Source organism: Podarcis bocagei (assembly GCF_964188305.1).
Source record: "Podarcis bocagei genome assembly, chromosome: 5".
Classification (NCBI taxonomy): Eukaryota; Metazoa; Chordata; class Lepidosauria; order Squamata; family Lacertidae; genus Podarcis; species Podarcis bocagei.
The window spans coordinates 72,832,011-72,852,047 of NC_138129.1; the positions used below are offsets into that span (position 1 = coordinate 72,832,011).

Sequence of the window (20,037 nt, forward strand, 5' to 3'; positions counted from 1 at the left end):
AGGCAGCAACTAAAATACCATGGGAACGCCAAAGCTTGCTAAGAACGGCCAATCGGGCACAATTCACAGCAGCTTCTTAGCGAGAAGAGGTTTTGTAAGGTTCAGTTTCCCATTCAGATTAGCTAGTGCTCACATGTTCTACAAATGGAAAGGTGTGATCCACATTATGCTATTAGCAGCTAGATTAATTTTTTTTTTGTTCAAGCTACTGAACACACTTATAGAGCAAGCTTTCTGAAAAAGGTTATTTTGATGTAAACCACCTTCCACCCTGGTTATATATACAAGACATATGTATAAATAGAAACATAAGCAAGCGAATCGGGATATCAGAAAAACTTCCTTAGCCCCAAACTTATTCCAGAAGACAACAATGGCATCTTCCCTTTTTAAGATGTATGCCATTACTGTGCCTGCTCAGCACTGCCAGTGCAACACTGTAGCCATTTACCACTGAAACCTACCCTGAAGTGTTTGATCTTTGTTAACTATTAATTGTATTTATAACTTCCTCTTCCATCAAATAGTTGTGGGGTGGGTTGCAAAAGCGTAACCATTGCAAGTACCACGCACAATTAAAAATCCGGAACAAAAAACTGCCGCACAGAAAAGAGCTATACTAAAATGCCACGATATACAACTAAAATACAATGCAAGGGATTAAAACATTGTTCCAGCTGCATTTAAAAGCTCATCTTCCATTAAGTACAGCACCCTCAACTCCTAAAAACATAGCGAAAGGAGGAAGGGAGTCTGCAGGTAGCATATGATGCTGCCTCTGCTGTGGTATCTAGGTATAACATGGAGTCAGTCTATGGTAGGAAAATATATTGCTATGCACCCTGGAAAGTTACTGCAGCAACCAGCGAGGTAAGGTTGTATAGAGTCCCACTACCACAACTTTTTGGTACTTTTCACGTCACCCTTGATTCTTAATTCAATTTGGACTCCAAGCAACATTTCTGTGCCAATTACTAATATGTCTGGCTGCAAAACAGCTGGCCGCCCAGACGCCACTGGGTTCTTTAAAGCTGTACTTGATAACCAGGTAGCATTTTGAGAGGCATTCGTTCTTTTTTCTTTTGCATCCACTCTACCCAGAAATATTGGCCAAATGTATAGGCTATAAAACTCGAAAACACTTTGGCATGTTCAGATCTGCGCAGTTTGCAAAGCAGATGCCTTATTTGTCATAAGAATGTAAGAGAGCCTTGCTAGATCAGGCCTAAGGCCCATCTGTGGCCAACCAGATGCTATGGGAAATCCACAAGCTGCGTATGCATGAAACAGCCCTTTTATGCCTTAGCAACTGATATCTGGACCATGCTTCCTCTGAGCCTGAAGGTAGCATATAGCCATCATGTCCAATATAAACATTACCATATTTATGTGGCAGAATATTAAAATATTATTTCTTCCTAGCATACTGACTCTGGAATATAGGATATGACCAGCAAAAAGAAATGGATTAATTCTGTCCCAAGGTATTTTGAAGGTTTCACGGTAGAGGAAGCAAACTTTTCTCAGTTATGTAACCAACCATAATTTGTAAGAGATATTCAAGCATTGCCTGGTGCCTTCAAACTTCCAGCTACCAAGCAGGCATTTGATCTGGTAAAACAAATCAGCTGCAGATGCTAACAAATGCTATGCTGCAAAATTGTCTGGAAGGTTATTCATATAACAGGTATGTGTTTGTCTACCCCATCAAATCTGATGGCTTAAAAACCCGGAACTATGGTTTTGACATATTTTAGATATATTTTACATTATCATAAACTGGTAAATAAAATGCTAAAATAAAATACAGTGATTAAACTACTTGAAACCTAACTAGAAAGGATCAACATATACACTGATAATATATATAATCTACGTAATTGCAATAGGGCAAAATGCTTTATTATTTACAAGCTGATGCTCATTCCTGGTTTTAACAGGATAAAGAGCCTTAATTCTTGTTTGCATAAAATGTTATTGCATTGCAATGTATAGTTTCTTACCGTGGCCAAGAATCACCATATCCGTCTGGAATTTCTTCAAAACAATATGCAAAGTTGGGTATTCTATGACAACCTTCCCTTTCAAATTGTCTCGAAGGCCTTTGCTGGCATCCAGTTCTTCGTACCTTTGAAAAAGTAATTGCAAAAGTTTATCGGCAAGCAGATATTTGAAAGCGTTAGCAAATCAAACTTATTCACAGGCATCGTGACAAATCTCTCCTCCTCCAAATCCAGTAGCAGCCAGTAGGCGGTGTGGCACACCTATTTTGCTGACGGGAATGACTGCTGCCATTTACTAAGAGGGACAATGTGAGAAGCACAGAGATGCTGGATTGGCTTCACTATGGCACCCACGCCGTGCTGTGCTCTGCACTGGTCAAATCCAAGAAAGGAAAGGGCAGTTCTGCAATCTAACATTGTGTCCAAAGTGTGGCTAGTTTGTGCTGGCATACGGGCCTATATAAGTAATTCCAGGTCTCGTTTTGTTGATTACGTCATAAAAACCTCCCATTTCAGACTTCCCTTCCCTTGATAGTGCTGAAGTACCATGGCCATTGAGGATTAGGTCCACCATTTTAAGGGACAGAGTTAGAAAATAAAAATCTGAAAAGGAGGCTATCAGTGTACTCTGGGATAGATGTGAACCAAATTTCAGCTTCCTGGAAATAAAACAAACATTTCATAACCTGTTGAGCCAGTCAGCCGAAACCACTGTTTATATATATATACACTCTCTCTCGTAATTCAGTTTGTATGCTGTGCTGTACACATGGAGGCACATTCCAGGCTGCCACTGGAAATCCCCCAAAGCTCTTTCAAGTATTTGAAGCAGCAATTGCATGCCCACAGCTCAACATTCCGTACCAATGTGCAGTTCTCCTCTGGGTTGTTGGCCTCTGCCTCGAGACACAAACAGAAAAAAATGGTTTATTTTTAGGCTCTTCGATATAACTTGGGCTGCAGGCATGTATCAAACTTTGGTTTTGCAAGTGATGTGGATATATATCACCTCCAAGCCTTTTATGACTCTTTTTATATTCCTCTAGTAACAAGAGTGACTTGATTAAACAGAATAAATAATCCGACTATTTTAGGCATGTCCAAGCAACGTGAGGGTCCTTTGGGACCTGGAAAAATGGGGGTATAATGGGGGCGGGGAATAACAGGGGGCGATAATGCATGCTGCACCGATGTGCATAGGGACCAGGTTCCCTGTGCTGGTCCCGTGGGATAACCGTGAGGCATGGTCCGAGTCCAGTCCTAGGTCGAGGGTGCAGTATGGAGGCAGTCCGTCAAAGCTGAAGCTGGGTCCAAGGCAGGGAGTCGGGTGAGGTCAGGAGCTCCGGCAGAAAAGCAGGACAGGGTGCAGGCAGGAACAGGCTACCAACAATGTTGCTCCCGCAACCTGGGACTGGGGCTGGCTGGCTTTTATCTGCCCCGAGGCATAGGGCGGCCCCGGTCCTAAGGTGACTCACCTCTCCTGGCGTGGAGGCGAGCACTCCTCCTGCAGGAACTTAGTTCCCTCCGTCTCTCTGCCCTGAGCCTCTGCAGCTCAGGAGAGGCTGGAGGGTTACTGGACCCACAGGCAACCTCAGCTTCCCCTGACGGGGCTGAGAGTGGAGCACCTGCAGGCAATGGGTCCTCCATCACTTCAGGAGCCAGAGCAGACTCAGCTGGTGCCTGCACCTGAGGATCTAGCACAGGTGAGGACCCTTCAGGCTCAAGCCCTAGCCCCGGCTCAGCTGGTTCTGGAGGCGGGGACTCCTGTGCAGGCTGGGATTCCTCAGGTTCAGCCTCCAAGTTCAAATCCCAGGCCATCACATTCCCTGTGCAAAATGGTTGCAGCCTATATAAAATTGCAACTTCCCAGCCATGGCACCCGTACACCCTCCTTTGCTGCCCACCAAGGCTCTCCCATTTTCTATTTAAAAAAAATTGGGGGGGGGATGTTACCAGTTTTGGGGAATGCTCCCTTCTTCATCCATTTTATTTGTTTTAGTGGGATGCAGGTATTTTACGTGATCTGGGCATTGCAAGTTTTTCTTCTGTGAAGAAATGTGTCCTGGGCTCAAAAGGTTGGGAACACATGTTTACAAATAGCTCCGTCATTTGAGGAAGATATATAAATGCTTCCTTTAAAATAAAAAAAAATCCAGTAATCGGGGTATCTTCTATCTGACTTTAGTGTATATGACATTACCGTATTTTTCGCTCTATAAGACGCACCAGACCACAAGACGCACCTAGTTTTTGGAGGAGGAAAACAAGAAAAAAAATATTCTGAATCTCAGAAGCCAGAACAGCAAGAGGAATCGCTGTGCAGTGAAAGCAGCAATCCCTCTTGCTGTTCTGGCTTCTGTGATAGCTGCACAGCCTGCATTCGCTCCATAAGACGCACACACATTTCCCCTTACTTTTTAGGAGAGAAAAAGTGAGACTTATAGAGCAAAAAATACGGTAATTAAGAACTATCGTAGTTAGATGGCAAAGGTAGGATAAAATTATATCAATACACATGTGCAAAACTTTGAAAGTCACAGAACGGCCGAATTATGTAGCAAAACAAAACCAGAAATCTAACTGACGAAATTAAGAACTATTTGTTTGTGGAAATAGAATTTAAAATGTCATAACTTCATAGTATAATCCACAGCTACTCACACCAGCAGCTCCAAACTAAACTCCCAAAAGAAAACCTCATTTTATTTGTGTGTTCTGGCTCATCCATGTGACTTGGATCAGCCAGCCAATTCCATATAAGGGAGACTTTCTCCTTCTTAGGAGGATGCATTCAAAGCCAGGAGCAGGCATCATCATAGCATTTCTAAATAACTGAAGTAATCCTAAGAACTTAACTGTGCCTATTCCTAATAATTATTACATAAGCAAGCTACGGTCCTTCCAGACCTATACATTTCAAGAGCAAAAAAACCAGAGAAAACTTCAACTCCTAAGGCTATTATTAGCCAACACTATCTCAGCAATTACTACAAAAAAAGCAAAGTGAGCTGTAATTCCTCAATTGCCACCAATCTACTAAATCCAGTGAATAAAAAGTTTAGATATAAAGTATTTGCCTGAAATAGATTCCCAGTATGTTGCCTAGCCTTGACTTCCACCAACTGTATTATCTATTGTAGAATTCCTTACCAGTTACCACAATATTTTAAATTGATATTACTGGTATACCTCACTGCTTATTGCATAACACTGTATCAGGAGTCAGATTTTTAAAAGTCAAGATGTTAAAAATTTGCAACTTGCTTTTTCTGGTTCTGGAAGAAACAACTTTAAGCAATGGTTATGTCCCTCAAATCCAACTTCAATCATCATGAAAATATTTGGTTTCATGTTTCTTTCAACCCAGAGTAATTATGATCAGCTCTTTCTGAAACCTTTTAAAAAGGATAACAGTATATTGCATTTCTTATTCAATGAATGCATTCATAAGTTGTGGATTAACACATGAACAGAACCATATTTACTGATTTATTTACAGTACTTTAATGCAAAATATGGCAATACCTTTCTATTGGCAAGAGTCTCAACACATTCTTTTCTGGTTAAGCAAACATCTACCACCAAAAGGCTAAAGTCATTCACATGCCACAATACACTTTCCATTATCTCATGTTTTAGACAAAACATCTTTAGCGTCCAGCTTGGCATAGCATAAAACATTTGTACTTTAAACTATTTTATGATAGTAAATTATTCAAGTGTTAGATCACCAAGGCATAGCTTTAAGTAAACTTTATTGGTTGACAGACAGTGACAGCTTTTGGCAAATAGCCAAGACTTTGGTGCAGTACGAAGAGCAAAAGACTCTTTAGAGAATAGTTTTTTCCTGTAGTGATCTAACTAAATCTCTGGAACTTACTATTCTATTTTGCTTTTACCTTCCTGGCTTCCCTCTCCCCATAAAAAGAAACAAACTGTTAACTGTATTCTGCTCTCTCTCAAATACAGCTTTGATTTGCTTTGCTTTTATAAATTAAAGAGTGTCCCATTTATAAAATCTATCAACACATTTCACAGCACTTCAAACACAAAAAACTGTTGCAAGTATTAAATGTTTCAAAGTAAATGACAATGTTAGACCAATATTTTACCATTTTATTACTTCTATTGATCATATTTTTGCACAGACCAACTTAATATTTTAAAAAATTCCATAAACAAACCGCATATAAAACCAGTAATAAACAAAAACAAAGACTCATAGAATCGTAGAGTTGGAAGCGACCCAAGGGCCATCTAGACCAACCCCCTGCAATGCAGAAATTTCAGCTAAAGCATCCATGAGAGATGGCCATCCAACCTCTGCTTAAAAACCCCCAAGGGGAAGCAGAGCCCACAACCTTCCATGGAAGACTGTCAAACGCCTCTTACTGTCAGAAATTCCCCCCCTATGTTTAGTCAGAATCTCCTTTCTTGTAACCTCAAGCCACTGGCTCAAGCCCTACGCCCCAGAGCAGGAGAAAACAAACTTGTTCCCTCACCCAAAGTATGTATTTCAAGGAACAAATCCCACCCACCTTAAGTCCACTTTTGGACCTGTCCTTGGAACAAGTTGCACTCTCTCAGCCTAACTCATCAATGGTTACCGTTAATGATGACCGTGTACTGGCTCCAGAATCAGAAGCAACACACCTCTCAATGGCAGTCACTGGGGGAGAAGAGCGGGAGAAGGCAGTGGGGCTCTTGTCATTGCTTGTGGGATTCCTACAGGCATCTGTGCTGGTCAAAATGGGCCCTTGCTCTGTGGTCCATCAGGGCTTGCGATTAAGAGGGTGCAACTGTATTTGGCGTTCTTGAATTTTATCCTTGAGGGTGGGAGGTTTTATTTATTTTTTAATAATAATTTTTATTAACCGACCAATCAAATCAAATCACATCACATAAATTCCAAATTACAAAGCCAAATTTTAAATTTTGGGGTGGGAGGTTTTAAGATAGATCGATTGTGAAGATAGTTTCTCACAAGTCAGAGGCTGTGGTCTCCTTAGTGACACGTTCAGGAACTCTTCTTTTAGTGGAATTTGTGGTCCACCCGGTACCTTTGGTGACATTGTTTTAGCACCAGATGAAACACTGATGGACTGAGATTATGCTGTTTTGCTTGTGTGGCTGTTGCATGTTTTAAAATGGGTATTAATTGCCTGGAGACCTTTAGATAACAAGTCTAATGATAAGCAATAATAATAATAAGGTAAAAAAAACCCTGGATGGTAAAGTCCAGTCAAACGCGACTATAGGGTTGCGATGCTCAGCTAACTTTCAGCCTGAGGGAGCCAGCGTTTGTCCACAGACAGCTTTCCGGGTCACGTGGCCAACAGGACTAAACCACTTCTGGCACAACGGAACACGGTGACGGAAGCCAGAGCGCACGGAAACGCAGTTTACCTTCCCGCCAGAGCGGTACCTATTTATCTACTTGCACTGGCATGCTTTTGAACTGCTAGGCTGGCAGGAGCTGGGACCGAGCAATGGGAGCTCACACTGTCACGGGGATTCGAACAGCTGACCTTCTGATCGGTAAGCCCAAGAGGCTCAGTGGTTTAGACCACTGCGCCACCCTCCCAATTAAGCAATAATACCACTGTAAGGAATATGAGGCTCTAGTGTCTTGATACAGGGGACAGTCTGCTGGAATCATCAAGGGCAAGCTCCCCCCTGCTCAGCATTCCCGCCAGCTGGGGTTGGTGGTATCGTTTTTGCTGCTATTTGGATGTTTTGTACTTTATTGTTAGGCATTATTTCAGTGTTTATTAACATGAGATGTTTGTTTGCCCTTATTGATATTAGCGTGACTTTGTGTTCTGCTTTGTAACTGTTAAAGCATCATCACGAAATGTTGCATTTATTCTGTGCGTTGTTGTGAGCCACTCTTTTCGAGCATGGTTCTAGCATGGAAAAGTGGCATACAAATAAGATCACGATGTACACACCTGCAATTTATGTTTGTGTGTGTGTAAAAAGATTGTATTTTCTAGAATTATCCTGTGATGACTACCATATTAAAGGATTTCAAACAGCATCTGAACAAGTATCATCAGTGCAACATGATGGAATGGATTTACCTGTTGTGCTCCAAGAAAAACGATGATGCTGAGAGACAATATTGGCAAGAGCTTTGCGCCTGCATTTTAATGCTTTAATTTTGTCCATTATGACTGACCAGAAGCCGCATAAGCTCCGAAAGAGCCTACTGGCTTGCAAGAAGGCCAAAAAGGCAGCCAACTAATCCTTCTGAAAACTGCTGCATTCTACAGAACCCTCCATCGTAAATGTATACCTCTCCAATGGAGCCTCCAGCTATTATCTTAGTGGTGAACTCAGTCATCCCTGCCAGCTCAGACAGCAGGAAATTCCCTGCTAAGATCAGTCCTTCCTGCATGTCATCTGCACAGCCTTTCGTTTTAATAATGGCATTTTTGTAGTCTGTGATTAAAGATAAAAACGAAAATCCCGTTGAGTCTACTCTCCTATGATAAAGCATGACTGCTCCATTGAAGCATCTTCACTGGAACAATGTATTTGTACTTCGCGAGGAAAAAAACTCTTTTAACACAGGCTTTGAAACCCCCCCACAAAACATGCTGACATCAGCATACAATGAAAAATGGAAGTACTTGCTGAAGCAGCTATGGGCACCATCCCATTTTATCGGAGCATTCCTTGACAGAAATATTACTGCCAAAACACAAAATATAAATGAATTTTGGTACTACTGCTACTAATAATGCAGAAGGTTTAACCCCATTTCAGGAGGGGGGGGTTAGAACAGAGGAGATGTCCACTGCACTTAAGAATCCTTTCAAGTACTAGTTTTGAGGGGCTGCAGTGCTGCAGAGATAATAACTAACAGATGGACATTCATTCCGAAGTGGTGAATAACTCTTCCTTGTGGTTATGATTTGTGAACGGGAAAATAGTGAAATGCTCTTCTCAGTTATACAGCAAGGGGGGAAACTACATTCCGGATTATAAAATTCAGTACAACTATAGCATACCTTAAACTTTGCACTTATGTTTGTCTCGTTACTAATGTGATCATTCAGATTTGTGAAGTATTAAGGGAGCTAATGTTTTCCGAAAGGATTTAGAAAGAGCTTTGGCACTTGAACTATAACTTGGTTTAAGTCCCCATAAAAAGGATTACAACACTGCAATAAAATGCAACTTCCTGAAAATAGATATGCTTTGTACACTGAAATTATCAAATATTCCACCTCAGCTAACCAAAAGTGTCTGTGCATACGAGTCACTTGTATATTTGCCAGCTGAAGAGGAAGATGCTGCTTCAGATGCATTTTTTGGAAGGATAGCAATTATCTTCCCTTCACTGCTACTTAGCTCCAATTAAGACATTTTGCCCAGCTAACAAAAAATAATTAGTTTCAATTGTTTGCCTCATGAAGCATATTTCACCATGAAAGCCTGACTTTTAATAGGACATATCCTTTACATTTAATGCTCCATTACATAAACGTTTGTTCACTTATAAGCAGCCACCACCCACCTTTCGGAATATAGCTGACCCAAAGTGGCTTACAATTTCAGCCTAAAACTAGAAATGGGAGCATTAGCTACACAAGAGAATGGGTGTTGTTTAGGAGAAAGGATTCTGAAAAAGATGGGTTTTAAAGGTCTACTCAAAAATAAGTGGCATGGAGGCCACACATACCTCTGTGGGGGATAGGTTCCACTATTTAGAGGTCAGGCTATATAACTATAATCATTTGAATTGTAAACCGGCATTGTATATCTTTGCCTATGTAAACCAAAATGGGGGGCATGAGAATATATGAAGAGAAAGTTCCTAGAGTCTGTGTCTGACATCTGAAGAACATTTTTGTCTTAAAAACATGCCACTTGTAGTCACTTAGGACAGCTCCACCACATGGAAGATGCAACAACTGGAAAGAAGTACCTTCACCACAATCACTGCTATGCAGTAGGGTCAAAGATCAGATCTTATCTGTGATTAATTGGTCAGGTCTGGTCTAGCCTAGCATCTTTGTTCTAGTCATCATTCCTGTCACTACATTACACAAGCTCTTAATAGGCCAAGGATTTCCCTAGCTTCTAGCTTACAGTAGCAAAACCCCAAGACCTTTCGGGAAACCACCAGGATCCACCTGGCGATGGACTATCTTAATAGATTCCCCCATGCCTATACCGTTTTAGATTCTCTGTAAGTCCTGCCACATAAAGATCTGTCCATAATAAAGGAGCCGCACAAAGCTGCCAGTCATTCCTGATCATCTTCGTATCCTGGATATAATACCTGATCAAGAGCATGCCCTGCCACAAATATGACAGATCCACCATTGCTATGGAAATAATGGAATTCTGAGTCACACCTGAGAAAGAGATCTTGGTATCAATGTTAAATGATGGCTGCCCCTTACACAGCTAAGTGTCTTCCTGCTTGAGCTGACTGTGGAGTTGGAATTACATCAAAGGAACACCGATTCTGTCTCAAGAACCCAGTGCTAGGAGCACACTCTCAAAATTACATGGCTTTTGGGCAGCTTATCCTGAAAGGGAAACAGAACCCATGACCAAGGCCTCCCCCCACCCGCACCATGTCCAGGCAACTGATAAATCAAAAACTGAGGCAATTAAACCACCTGATATGTATAAATCATGACTGCCTGAATCCTGCACTGATTGAGGAGAAACAGCCAAGAGAATGATGAGGACAATAAAAAGAAGATATGACACTCAAAACAGGAGAGCACTTTTGATGCAGAAGCAGACAGAAGCCACTTTCCCTTCCCAGCACTCTTCTCTTTTCTGCCATACTCATGTAGCACAGGAAAAAGGACTACAGGCAAGAAGTAGATAATAGCCCACTGAGGCTCATGGGGTTAAGCTATGTATCAAGACCCAGGTTTTACTGGCAAGCCTAGAACATAAACCAATGAGCCGGTGGTTGTTTGCTAGCTTGATGTAGGAACAGACTACAGACTCCGATAAACCTTAAGACGTTACTATTCTTATTCTTATTATTCCCTACATCTGTAGATTTCAAGGCGGTTCACAACACAGCATTACAATATACAAGCCACAAAATACATAATAAAAATAAGAACAACCTAAACTAGGAACTAGGAGGGATAGATGTATAGGGGCTACAGGCCACAAGGCAAGGGCCCTGATTTCTACTGAAAGGACTCCCTGGATGTAAAGGTACAGTGCCCAGTGCAAACATTTCAGAGTCTAATCCAACAAACAGCCATTCACTTAGCAACAATCAGTGTTTGTCCTGCAAGTGCAGCCGCATTGCGTCTCTGTAAGTTTACAGAAGGCAGCAGCACAATGGCAGTCAAATCTCAGGAAAGCAGATGGTAGGAAAATATGCAACAAGTGAGGCACAATAGGAGGAAATATGAAAGGTAGTTAGGGAATCCCCGAAAACAAGCGCACACCCCCACAGTTTCCAAGTGTAACACTGTTTAGTGACGCTCCATAGTGCAATGATCCAAAGGAAAAGGCTTGAAAAGCTAGTCTAGAACTTAAAAGGGGAAAAGATAGGTGGTTAAAGTTACCACAGCCTCCAGAACTCAAAATGTCAAAAAAACAACAACCCACAAAAACTTGGTGATTCCTGGTCTAGTTACAAAACACCAACATCGTGGGAATTTAAGATATTAACTTAAACATAAATGAAATTCATAAAAATATGTAGCCAAGAGATCTAATTTAATACACAGATGTTCAAAGAGTACAAACACAGAACTTAACTATGAAGCGGGAACCATGTAGCACATACAGAATCATCATGTTAAATATTCTCTCCTGCACCATACGAGAACTTTAGTTTTAAAATGGAAGTTCAATACATATCTTGTTGTTGTATAATAGTGTTACATGCTATTGTAACACGGGAGAGTGCTAGAGTCCTGTCTAGTCAAATTGCGTGGGATCAATTCCAATCTGTTACCTCCGAGGATGTGGACAGGCTGCTTGGACGAGTGAAACCAACCACCTGTCTCCTTGATCCTTGCCCATCCTGGCTTATAAAAGCTAGCCGGGAAGGGCTGGGCAATGGGCTTCGTGGGGTGGTGAATGCTTCCCTCCGTGAGGGAGCCTTCCCAGACCCGCTGAAAGAGGCGGTTATTAAACCGCTTCTTAAAAAAACATCTTTAGATGCAGCCACGATGGCCAACTATCGCCCAGTCTCAAATCTTCCATTCTTGGGCAAGGTGATTGAGCGAGTGGTTGCTGAACAACTCCAGGCACGCCTGGAAGAAGCGGACCATTTGGATCCCTTCCAGTTGGGATTCAGGCCTCATCATGGGACTGAAACTGCCTTGGTCGCACTGGTTGATGATCTCCGGCGGGCTAGGGACAAAGGTGAGAGCTGTTTCCTAGTTCTGCTGGATCTCTCAGCGGCGTTTGATACCATCGACCATAACATCCTTCTGGACCGTCTTGAGGGGCTGGGAGCTGGGGGTACTGTCATACAGTGGTTCTGCTCCTTCCTCCTGGGCCGTGTTCAGAAAGTGGTGGTGGGGGATGAGTGTTCAGATCCCTGGGATCTCACTTGTGGGGTGCCTCAGGGTTCTGTCCTCTCCCCCATGCTTTTCAACATCTACATGCAGCCGCTGGCAGAGATCATCAGGGGGTTTGGGCTGGGTGTTCATCAATATGCGGATGATACCCAGCTCTACCTCTCTTTCAAATCAGAACCAGTGAAGGCGGTGACGGTCCTGTGTGAGTGTCTGGAGGCGGTTGGAGGATGGATGGCTGCAAACAGATTGAGATTGAATCCTGACAAGACAGAAGTACTGTTTCTGGGGGACAGGAGGCGGGCAGGTGTGGAGGATTCCCTGGTCCTGAATGGGGTAACTGTGCCCCTGAAGGACCAGGTGCGCAGCCTGGGAGTCATTTTGGACTCACAGCTGTCCATGGAGGCACAGGTTAAATCCGTGTCCAGGGCAGCTGTGTACCAGCTCCATCTGGTACGTAGGCTGAGACCCTATCTGCCCGCGGACTGCCTCGCCAGAGTGGTGCATGCTCTGGTTATCTCCCGCTTGGACTACTGCAATGCGCTCTACGTGGGGCTACCTTTGAAGGTGACCCGGAAACTACAACTAATCCAGAATGCAGCAGCCAGACTGGTGACTGGGAGCGGCCGCCGAGACCATATAACACCGGTCTTGAAAGACCTACATTGGCTCCCAGTACGTTTCCGAGCACAATTCAAAGAGTTGGTGCTGACCTTTAAAGCCCTAAACGGCCTCGGTCCAGTATACCTGAAGGAGCGTCTCCACCTCCATCGTTCTACCCGGACACTGAGGTCCAGCACTGAGGGCCTTCTGGCGGTTCCCTCACTGCGAGAAGCCAAGTTACAGGGAACCAGGCAGAGGGCCTTCTCGGTGGTGGCGCCCTCCCTGTGGAACACCCTCCCACCAGATGTCAAAGAGAACAACAACTACCAGACTTTTAGAAGACATCTGAAGGCAGCCCTGTTTAGGGAAGCTTTTAATGTTTGATGTATCACAGTATTTTAATATTCTTTTGGAAGCCACCCAGAGTGGCTGGGGAAACCCAGTCAGACGGGCGGGGTATAAATAATAAATTATTATTATTATTATTATTATTATTATTATTATTATTATGCTGATGAAGTTGCATGTTGTACAAATAAATTGCCATGGCAAAAGATACATGCAAAACTTTCACATAATTGTTTTGCTATGCACCTGTAATCTATGTGTAGGAAAGATGACACCTCTGCCACAAAGGTTATCTGGATTTATATCAACCAAAACAAGTTTGAAGCATACACTCAGGAGCTTAAACTCTGGCAGCTAATCATCACTACTGATGGAAAATTGATTGGGAGCAGTAGGGCTGCCTGTCAATGGAAGTATCCACCAAATTACTTAATCAAAAGGATTTGCCACAAACCCTATATCTGCCAATTTCCTAAACAGGAGTTCGGGAAAATAGCTCAAAATTATTAAATTTTGATTTGGGCAAAAATGTTCCATCTATGAAATACCTAGTAACTGTTTTGCTTCAAACAGTGCAGTCCCAGCAGTTGTTCTCCTATACCTTAGAACAGAGCTTTCCAAACTTTTCATGTTGGTGACACACTTTTTAGACATGCATCATTTCGCAACACAGTAATTCAGTTTTACAAGCAAACCGGAGGTGAAACTAACCCCTTTCCAGCCCTGGGAGGAGCGCGGGGAGCATTCACATAGCGCACCTACACACTGCAGCCAACACACGAAAGTGTTACGATATAGCATGGAAAGCTCTGCCTTAGAATTTTGTCCAGAGATTTTGATGAAGCTTGTTACAGAGCAAACTAGGGCACCGTTTCAAACCACAGCATACAAATTCTCACCTTGCTTACACAATGATGTCTTTTAAACAGAGTCCATGCCACTTCTGGATTCATATTATGAAATTGTAAGCTGCCCTGGAAATGCGAATGTGGCCCTGAAGGCACATAGTACAAATCCCACATATATAAACAAAAATAAGTATTGATTAAGCACAGCTTATTGTTGAAGAGTTGTCCTTGTTACTTATACCAATTCCCATGCAGATTTATTCCATCAGGTCCAACACCAGATGTAAGCGGTATATTATTGATACTGGCCACTCCATGATCTTGATACAATTGGGACATTTCTGTGATGTGAACAAATAGATTCTGTTGTGCTACATAATGTACAACTTTGCCCAAACTAAATCACACCAGTATGGGATGCCTGCTGCAAAATATCCCAATGGGATCATCTGGCCAATAGCTGAAAGACATAGAAAAACCTTGAATGCGAAAGCTATATTGATTGACTGAGCACTATACCATAGTCAATGATAGTCTAGAACCGTGGTTCCCAACATGGGGTAATTTGATTTTTAAGGGGGGCAATTTGAGAATGAGTTATTAACAGTGAATGGCATTTTAGGCTTTCTCCATGTGAATAGGAGTTCACTTTTTGAATAATAAGAATTATATGTAACCGGGGTGGGGCAGGGCATCAGGATTTTAGAGATGCTTAGGTGGGGCATGGCCAAAAAAACTGGGAACCACTGGTCTGGAATCATATTGTCTCTTTTTTCAGGGGTATGTGAAGATCAATGAGTAGCTTCAGGGACAGTCGAAGATACTGATGGTGCAATTATATAGAGTTCTATCTGACGACTGGCTGACACTTGTTGGTTTCTACAGCTGGCCAATTCTGAGCAACCATGAGCCTCCCATGAAATTTGGATCCAGGTCATGGATTTCAGATCTGCAAATGCCATATAAGCGCCACTTGACCCACCACTGTGTCCTCCTAACCCCCAAAATAAGGCCCTGTGTGTGTGCGTGCGCACGCGCACTTATGTGTGTACACGCACAGACACACAATAGTGGTCTTCTTCCCTAACTACAGTTATGACAAAACCTAGTGGGAATAAATAGCTGATGCAACAAGCATTACATAACTCTATGTAGTCATTTGTGGTTCTGGACAAGGCCACTGGGAACAGAAACACGGACTCTTTAATCTACTGTGGAGAGAATGAAACTTTACGAAAAGGAATAGTTACTTCTATGTACTGTATTCATTTTATTTGGCATGTTTTCTTCCATGAATAAGAGAAAGTTGAGGCTATTCTCCCAATTAACGCACACTGAGTTATAAAACACAAGTATATTAATCTCTGTACTTTTAACATTCCCATCACAGGTCTTCACATTCTTACAAAGGTTGTATTTGCTGCCTGCCAAAAATTCACTAACCCTTGCAAAACAAACATGTTCCCTCTTCTCTGCCAAGGAAGGAAGGTCAAACCTCTCCTGACAAGGTCAGAGGAACAGTTCTAGTTCATTACTGTCGGAAAGAGATAAACAGAGGGATTCCCTTTTGGCAACATAAAATGGAAAATCATTCTGGGGATTCTTTTCGACAGCAACATGTAAGATTCCCATCTCAAAACCAGTGAAAGAAACAATCCTAAGAATACTATTCCCAGCTATGCCTTTATCCCCTTTTCACCTCAAAACACCAGCTCATATTCAGGTACATCCGTATACTATGACATATGTATTTATTGCTCCATTCTAAAGTTTCTAGAATGTCTCTGGGTTGTATGAACTTTTACAAAACAGTTACAGGTCACAACGGTTAAAGTGATTTCAACAAGATGGTTACAGAATAGACCCTTGAGTTAAGGCACTATCAACACCCTATAAACGCACTGTTTGCTCTGTGCAACTCTTCAGATTTACAGCATTTTTCTTTATACTTATGGAAATCCTGGAGCTGTTAACCAGAGATAAGAACTGACTAGACACAGGCTAATTCCTTTAAGGTGGTGATGGCAGACTGAATCACAAGTAAATGGAGATAATCAGTGAACTAATGAAAACGTTACAATGCTGGAATGCAAACATTCAAAGTGGGACACGTTTCGATATTAAGGTCCCCCATATTTATTTGAGGATCTATTGCATTTAGCCACATTTTGATTGCTCCCTAATTGACTGCTTCTATATTAGAAGAAATAACTTGGCAAACTTTTTGATTCATTTCTAGTCCATAAGGGGCAAATTAAACTGGGATGGTTGTTTTGGAAGGTGATTAATAAAGCAATGATGAACATCATCATCATCATCATCATCATCATCATGGCAACTAAATTGCTGCACTATCAACAGCCAGCACAAGGAGTCCTTAATAGTATAACAGAGCTTCCCATCCTCTCCTCTTCCTGTGCCCCCAATCTGGGCACTAGGAGAAAGTGATTGAACCTGGGACTTTCTGAATGAATAGCAGATGCTCTGAATGGCACTGAGCTGCAGCCACAGAAGGAGATGTCCACACACAGATTATTTGCTGGATCAGGAACTTCAGAGGCAAATCCGATTTATATCTGAAGGTAAGTGTTGCCTATTTGCATCCATTCACTTTTGATGGAGTGCATGGGCATACAAAAAGGCACCCCTATTAGTCACAGGTAGATACTTCTTAAATATGCAACTAGACCTGGAACAGAGCCAGTGTTGATCTACTAACCAATTCGCTAAAGGTTGGCCAAGTTTTCAATACAATGACACAAGTCATCCTTGCTAACATACTACAGTGGTACCTTGGATAACATACGCTTCAGGTTACAGACTCCGCTAACCCAGAAATAGTACCTTGGGTTAAGAACTTTGCTTCAGGATGAGAACAGAAATCGTGCTCCGGCGGTGCAGTGGCAGCAGGAGGCCCCATTAGCTAAAGTGGTGTCTCAGGTTAAGAACAGTTTCAGGTCAAGAACAGACCTCCAGAACGAATTAAGTTCTTAACCCGAGGTACGACTGTATTCATGGTTATTTCAAAGTGTATTTAATGTAAGCAGGAGTTTTCTTACTAAGCATATGAGACAAAGCCAGCTTGTTTTTCAGCAGAATGTAAATACCCACAGGAAACCAACATAACATGAGAAACAAAAGCAGATTTTACAGCAATGACTCTTAAACCCTTTTCGACTTTTAGGTATGCAAAGCTTTGTTAAGATCACACAAAAATGACGTACTTAAAGAGTAATTCGTTTCACCAAAAGTTTACTTTCCCTTGGAACAGTAGTGAGGGAACAGGAGGTAGAAAGCTTCTCAAGAACTCTCCTCATAGACCACAAGTTTTCTAAGCCACAGCTATAAACTAAGCTGTTATGCTTGGATGAAGTTCAACAGATCATGGTTACATTTTTAAAAGCATTTTTTTTTGTTGAGGACTGTCCACTTGATTGCAGCTACTGGGTCTAATCCATGCAAGTGCTAAAATTAATGGTAGCAAGTTGCAATCCTTAAAATACTTGCTTTCAATCCCTGGTTTCTGCAGCTGCAAAGGAACTGGAAGTGTGCTCTTCAGTGTACCCGATTCTTTCTCCTTTACAGCAGCCGCTTCAAGTTTTGAGCCATGACTTTAACTTTCCCATGCCCAACTTCTTATGACACCAAGCCTGGGAAATGTGGGCATGGATCACCCAAAACGGCCTGACAGGCCTATCTCCATGGCCTCATGGGCCTAAATTTGGCCCACAGTCTGGAAGATCCCCACCAATGCCATAAAAATAGTTAGCAACTTTTAAGTTATATAGGAAAATAGCACTGACAGAACTTAAAGCACTGACAAAACCGAAAGGTAACCATCATCTTTACATATCCTTAAACTGAACTAGGAAATGTCTTTTTGGGCACAAAAACGGATATCACACAGCTGAAATAAGCATCCGTTCTGAAAGTAAAACTTAAGACTGGTGTTTTATTGCAGATTTCCCATAAGGAGGACTATACTACCTCAACGAAGAACAAAGACTTCAAACAGAGAGAGCATTAAGCACAAAAGTCTTACAAGACTCACTTGCAGTCTGTCTCTTTCCCACACTATGCTTGAAACAAGTTGCCAAATACATCTGTTCTACCACTAGCTTTAAAGAAAGTAAGGTCACCTTGAGATATCATGATTGGTACACAATGGCCTGGTTCGCGCATAAACCATGGTTTATTGCTTTAGCAGCATCTGCCTCAATAAGGCCAAATGAAGCATTGCACTTGCTGCTCCCCTGCAGCTAAGAGGCTGAGTGATGCTTTGTTCAGTTTCAGTTTTACTGTATTATCATTACATTTAAGCCTGGGATCCAAGTTTAAAACAAATTCTAGTATATTTTGTAACAAGTCAACATCAGACACGGGTTATGAAACCTTGGCTCAAATACAGTGGTACCTCAGTTTACGAACTTAATCCGTTCCGGAAGTCTTCTTAAACCGAAACCATTATTAAACCGAGGTGCGCTTTCCCTAATGAGGCCTCCCGCCACCAGTGCCTTTCCACCATTCGGATTCCATTCTTAGACCGAGGTAAAGTTCGCAAACTGGGACACTACTTTGGATTTTGCGGAGTTCATAAACTGAATCGTTCGTAAACTGAATCGTCCGTAAACAGGACTGTTCTTAAACCGAGGTATGACTGTATAATGTTAAGACCAGATTCATAAAAATTAAATTCAGTGCAATAGGAGCAGGAGGAGGATATGCATAGGCCCACAGCTTCACTTGGGCCAGACTTGTTCAAGCATGCCCAGTGCTAAAAACATGGTTTAGCATTATATGTGAACCATGCCAATTAGTGCTTTCGATATGCAACCATCAAAGTAGATTCTGCAACAAAAGAAAAGTATATAAGGTGGAATTTAATGGATCTGCTGAAGAAAGACATCTATCAACAGAACGGACAAAGAGACACTTTTCAGCAACCTCTCTTCCTCCATGGAGCCTCTGCACTGAAGGGTTAGAGAACCGTCCTGAGGAAGGCTGCAGAAGAGAAGATGAATGGCTGAAAATTGCTTCCTTCCCTATTCTGCTGATGTATGCCTTCTACCAGTGAAGTTACACCCACTGAATTCCCATATGCTCCGATACTAGCTTTCAGGCTGGAGTCTACTACACTGGGATCAGCAGAAGTACAGCACTAAACCAGCAGTCAATTCATGGGGTCCCCACCATACAAGGAGCAAAACCCTAGAACAGTGTTTAGGTCCTAAGAACATAAAGCAGAGACTCTTCACAAAAGAAAAACTATATATTATTAATGGCTAGCGCAGGTGTCACGCTAGTCAACTGTTTAAGGATCTAGCACAGGCCACGTGGTTTAACATCTGCACTGATATTAACCAGACTTAACTGTACCCTCGAGACACACCTAACTGAGCATTTGAAGCCAGGTAATGCTAGCTTTCTATGAGAAATAGCTTGAGGGAAATGCTGTCCTGCAATAAAACTTTGTCACATTCAAGTCAGAAAGCCATACCAGTCATTCATGAATTATCACCAGGGTGGTGTTATACTTTGAATTAAAATAATTAATTAAGTATCTCAAACACTCATTGTGTCAATTAATATCAACTTCTTTGGTTACAAAGACTTGTCTGACCACTCTCCTGGGAAAAGGAGAAGGTGAACTTCCCTAACCACATTGTATAATTTGGCAGCAGTTTCTTTCCTTCCTTTACTGGAAAAAGCAAT

The 20,037-nt window shown here is 42.0% G+C and overlaps 1 protein-coding gene across 1 annotated transcript in view; it reads right to left on the minus strand.

Annotated features, from left to right (window-relative positions):
• ZNHIT6 (zinc finger HIT-type containing 6) overlaps positions 1 to 20,037 on the minus strand; it is a 39,155-nt gene that overhangs the window by 3,137 nt on the left and 15,981 nt on the right. The window contains exon 9 of the mRNA XM_081194098.1: positions 2,004 to 2,128. Within this exon, the coding sequence (XP_081050224.1) occupies positions 2,004 to 2,128 (125 nt within the window). The remainder of the gene's footprint in view (positions 1 to 2,003; positions 2,129 to 20,037) is intronic.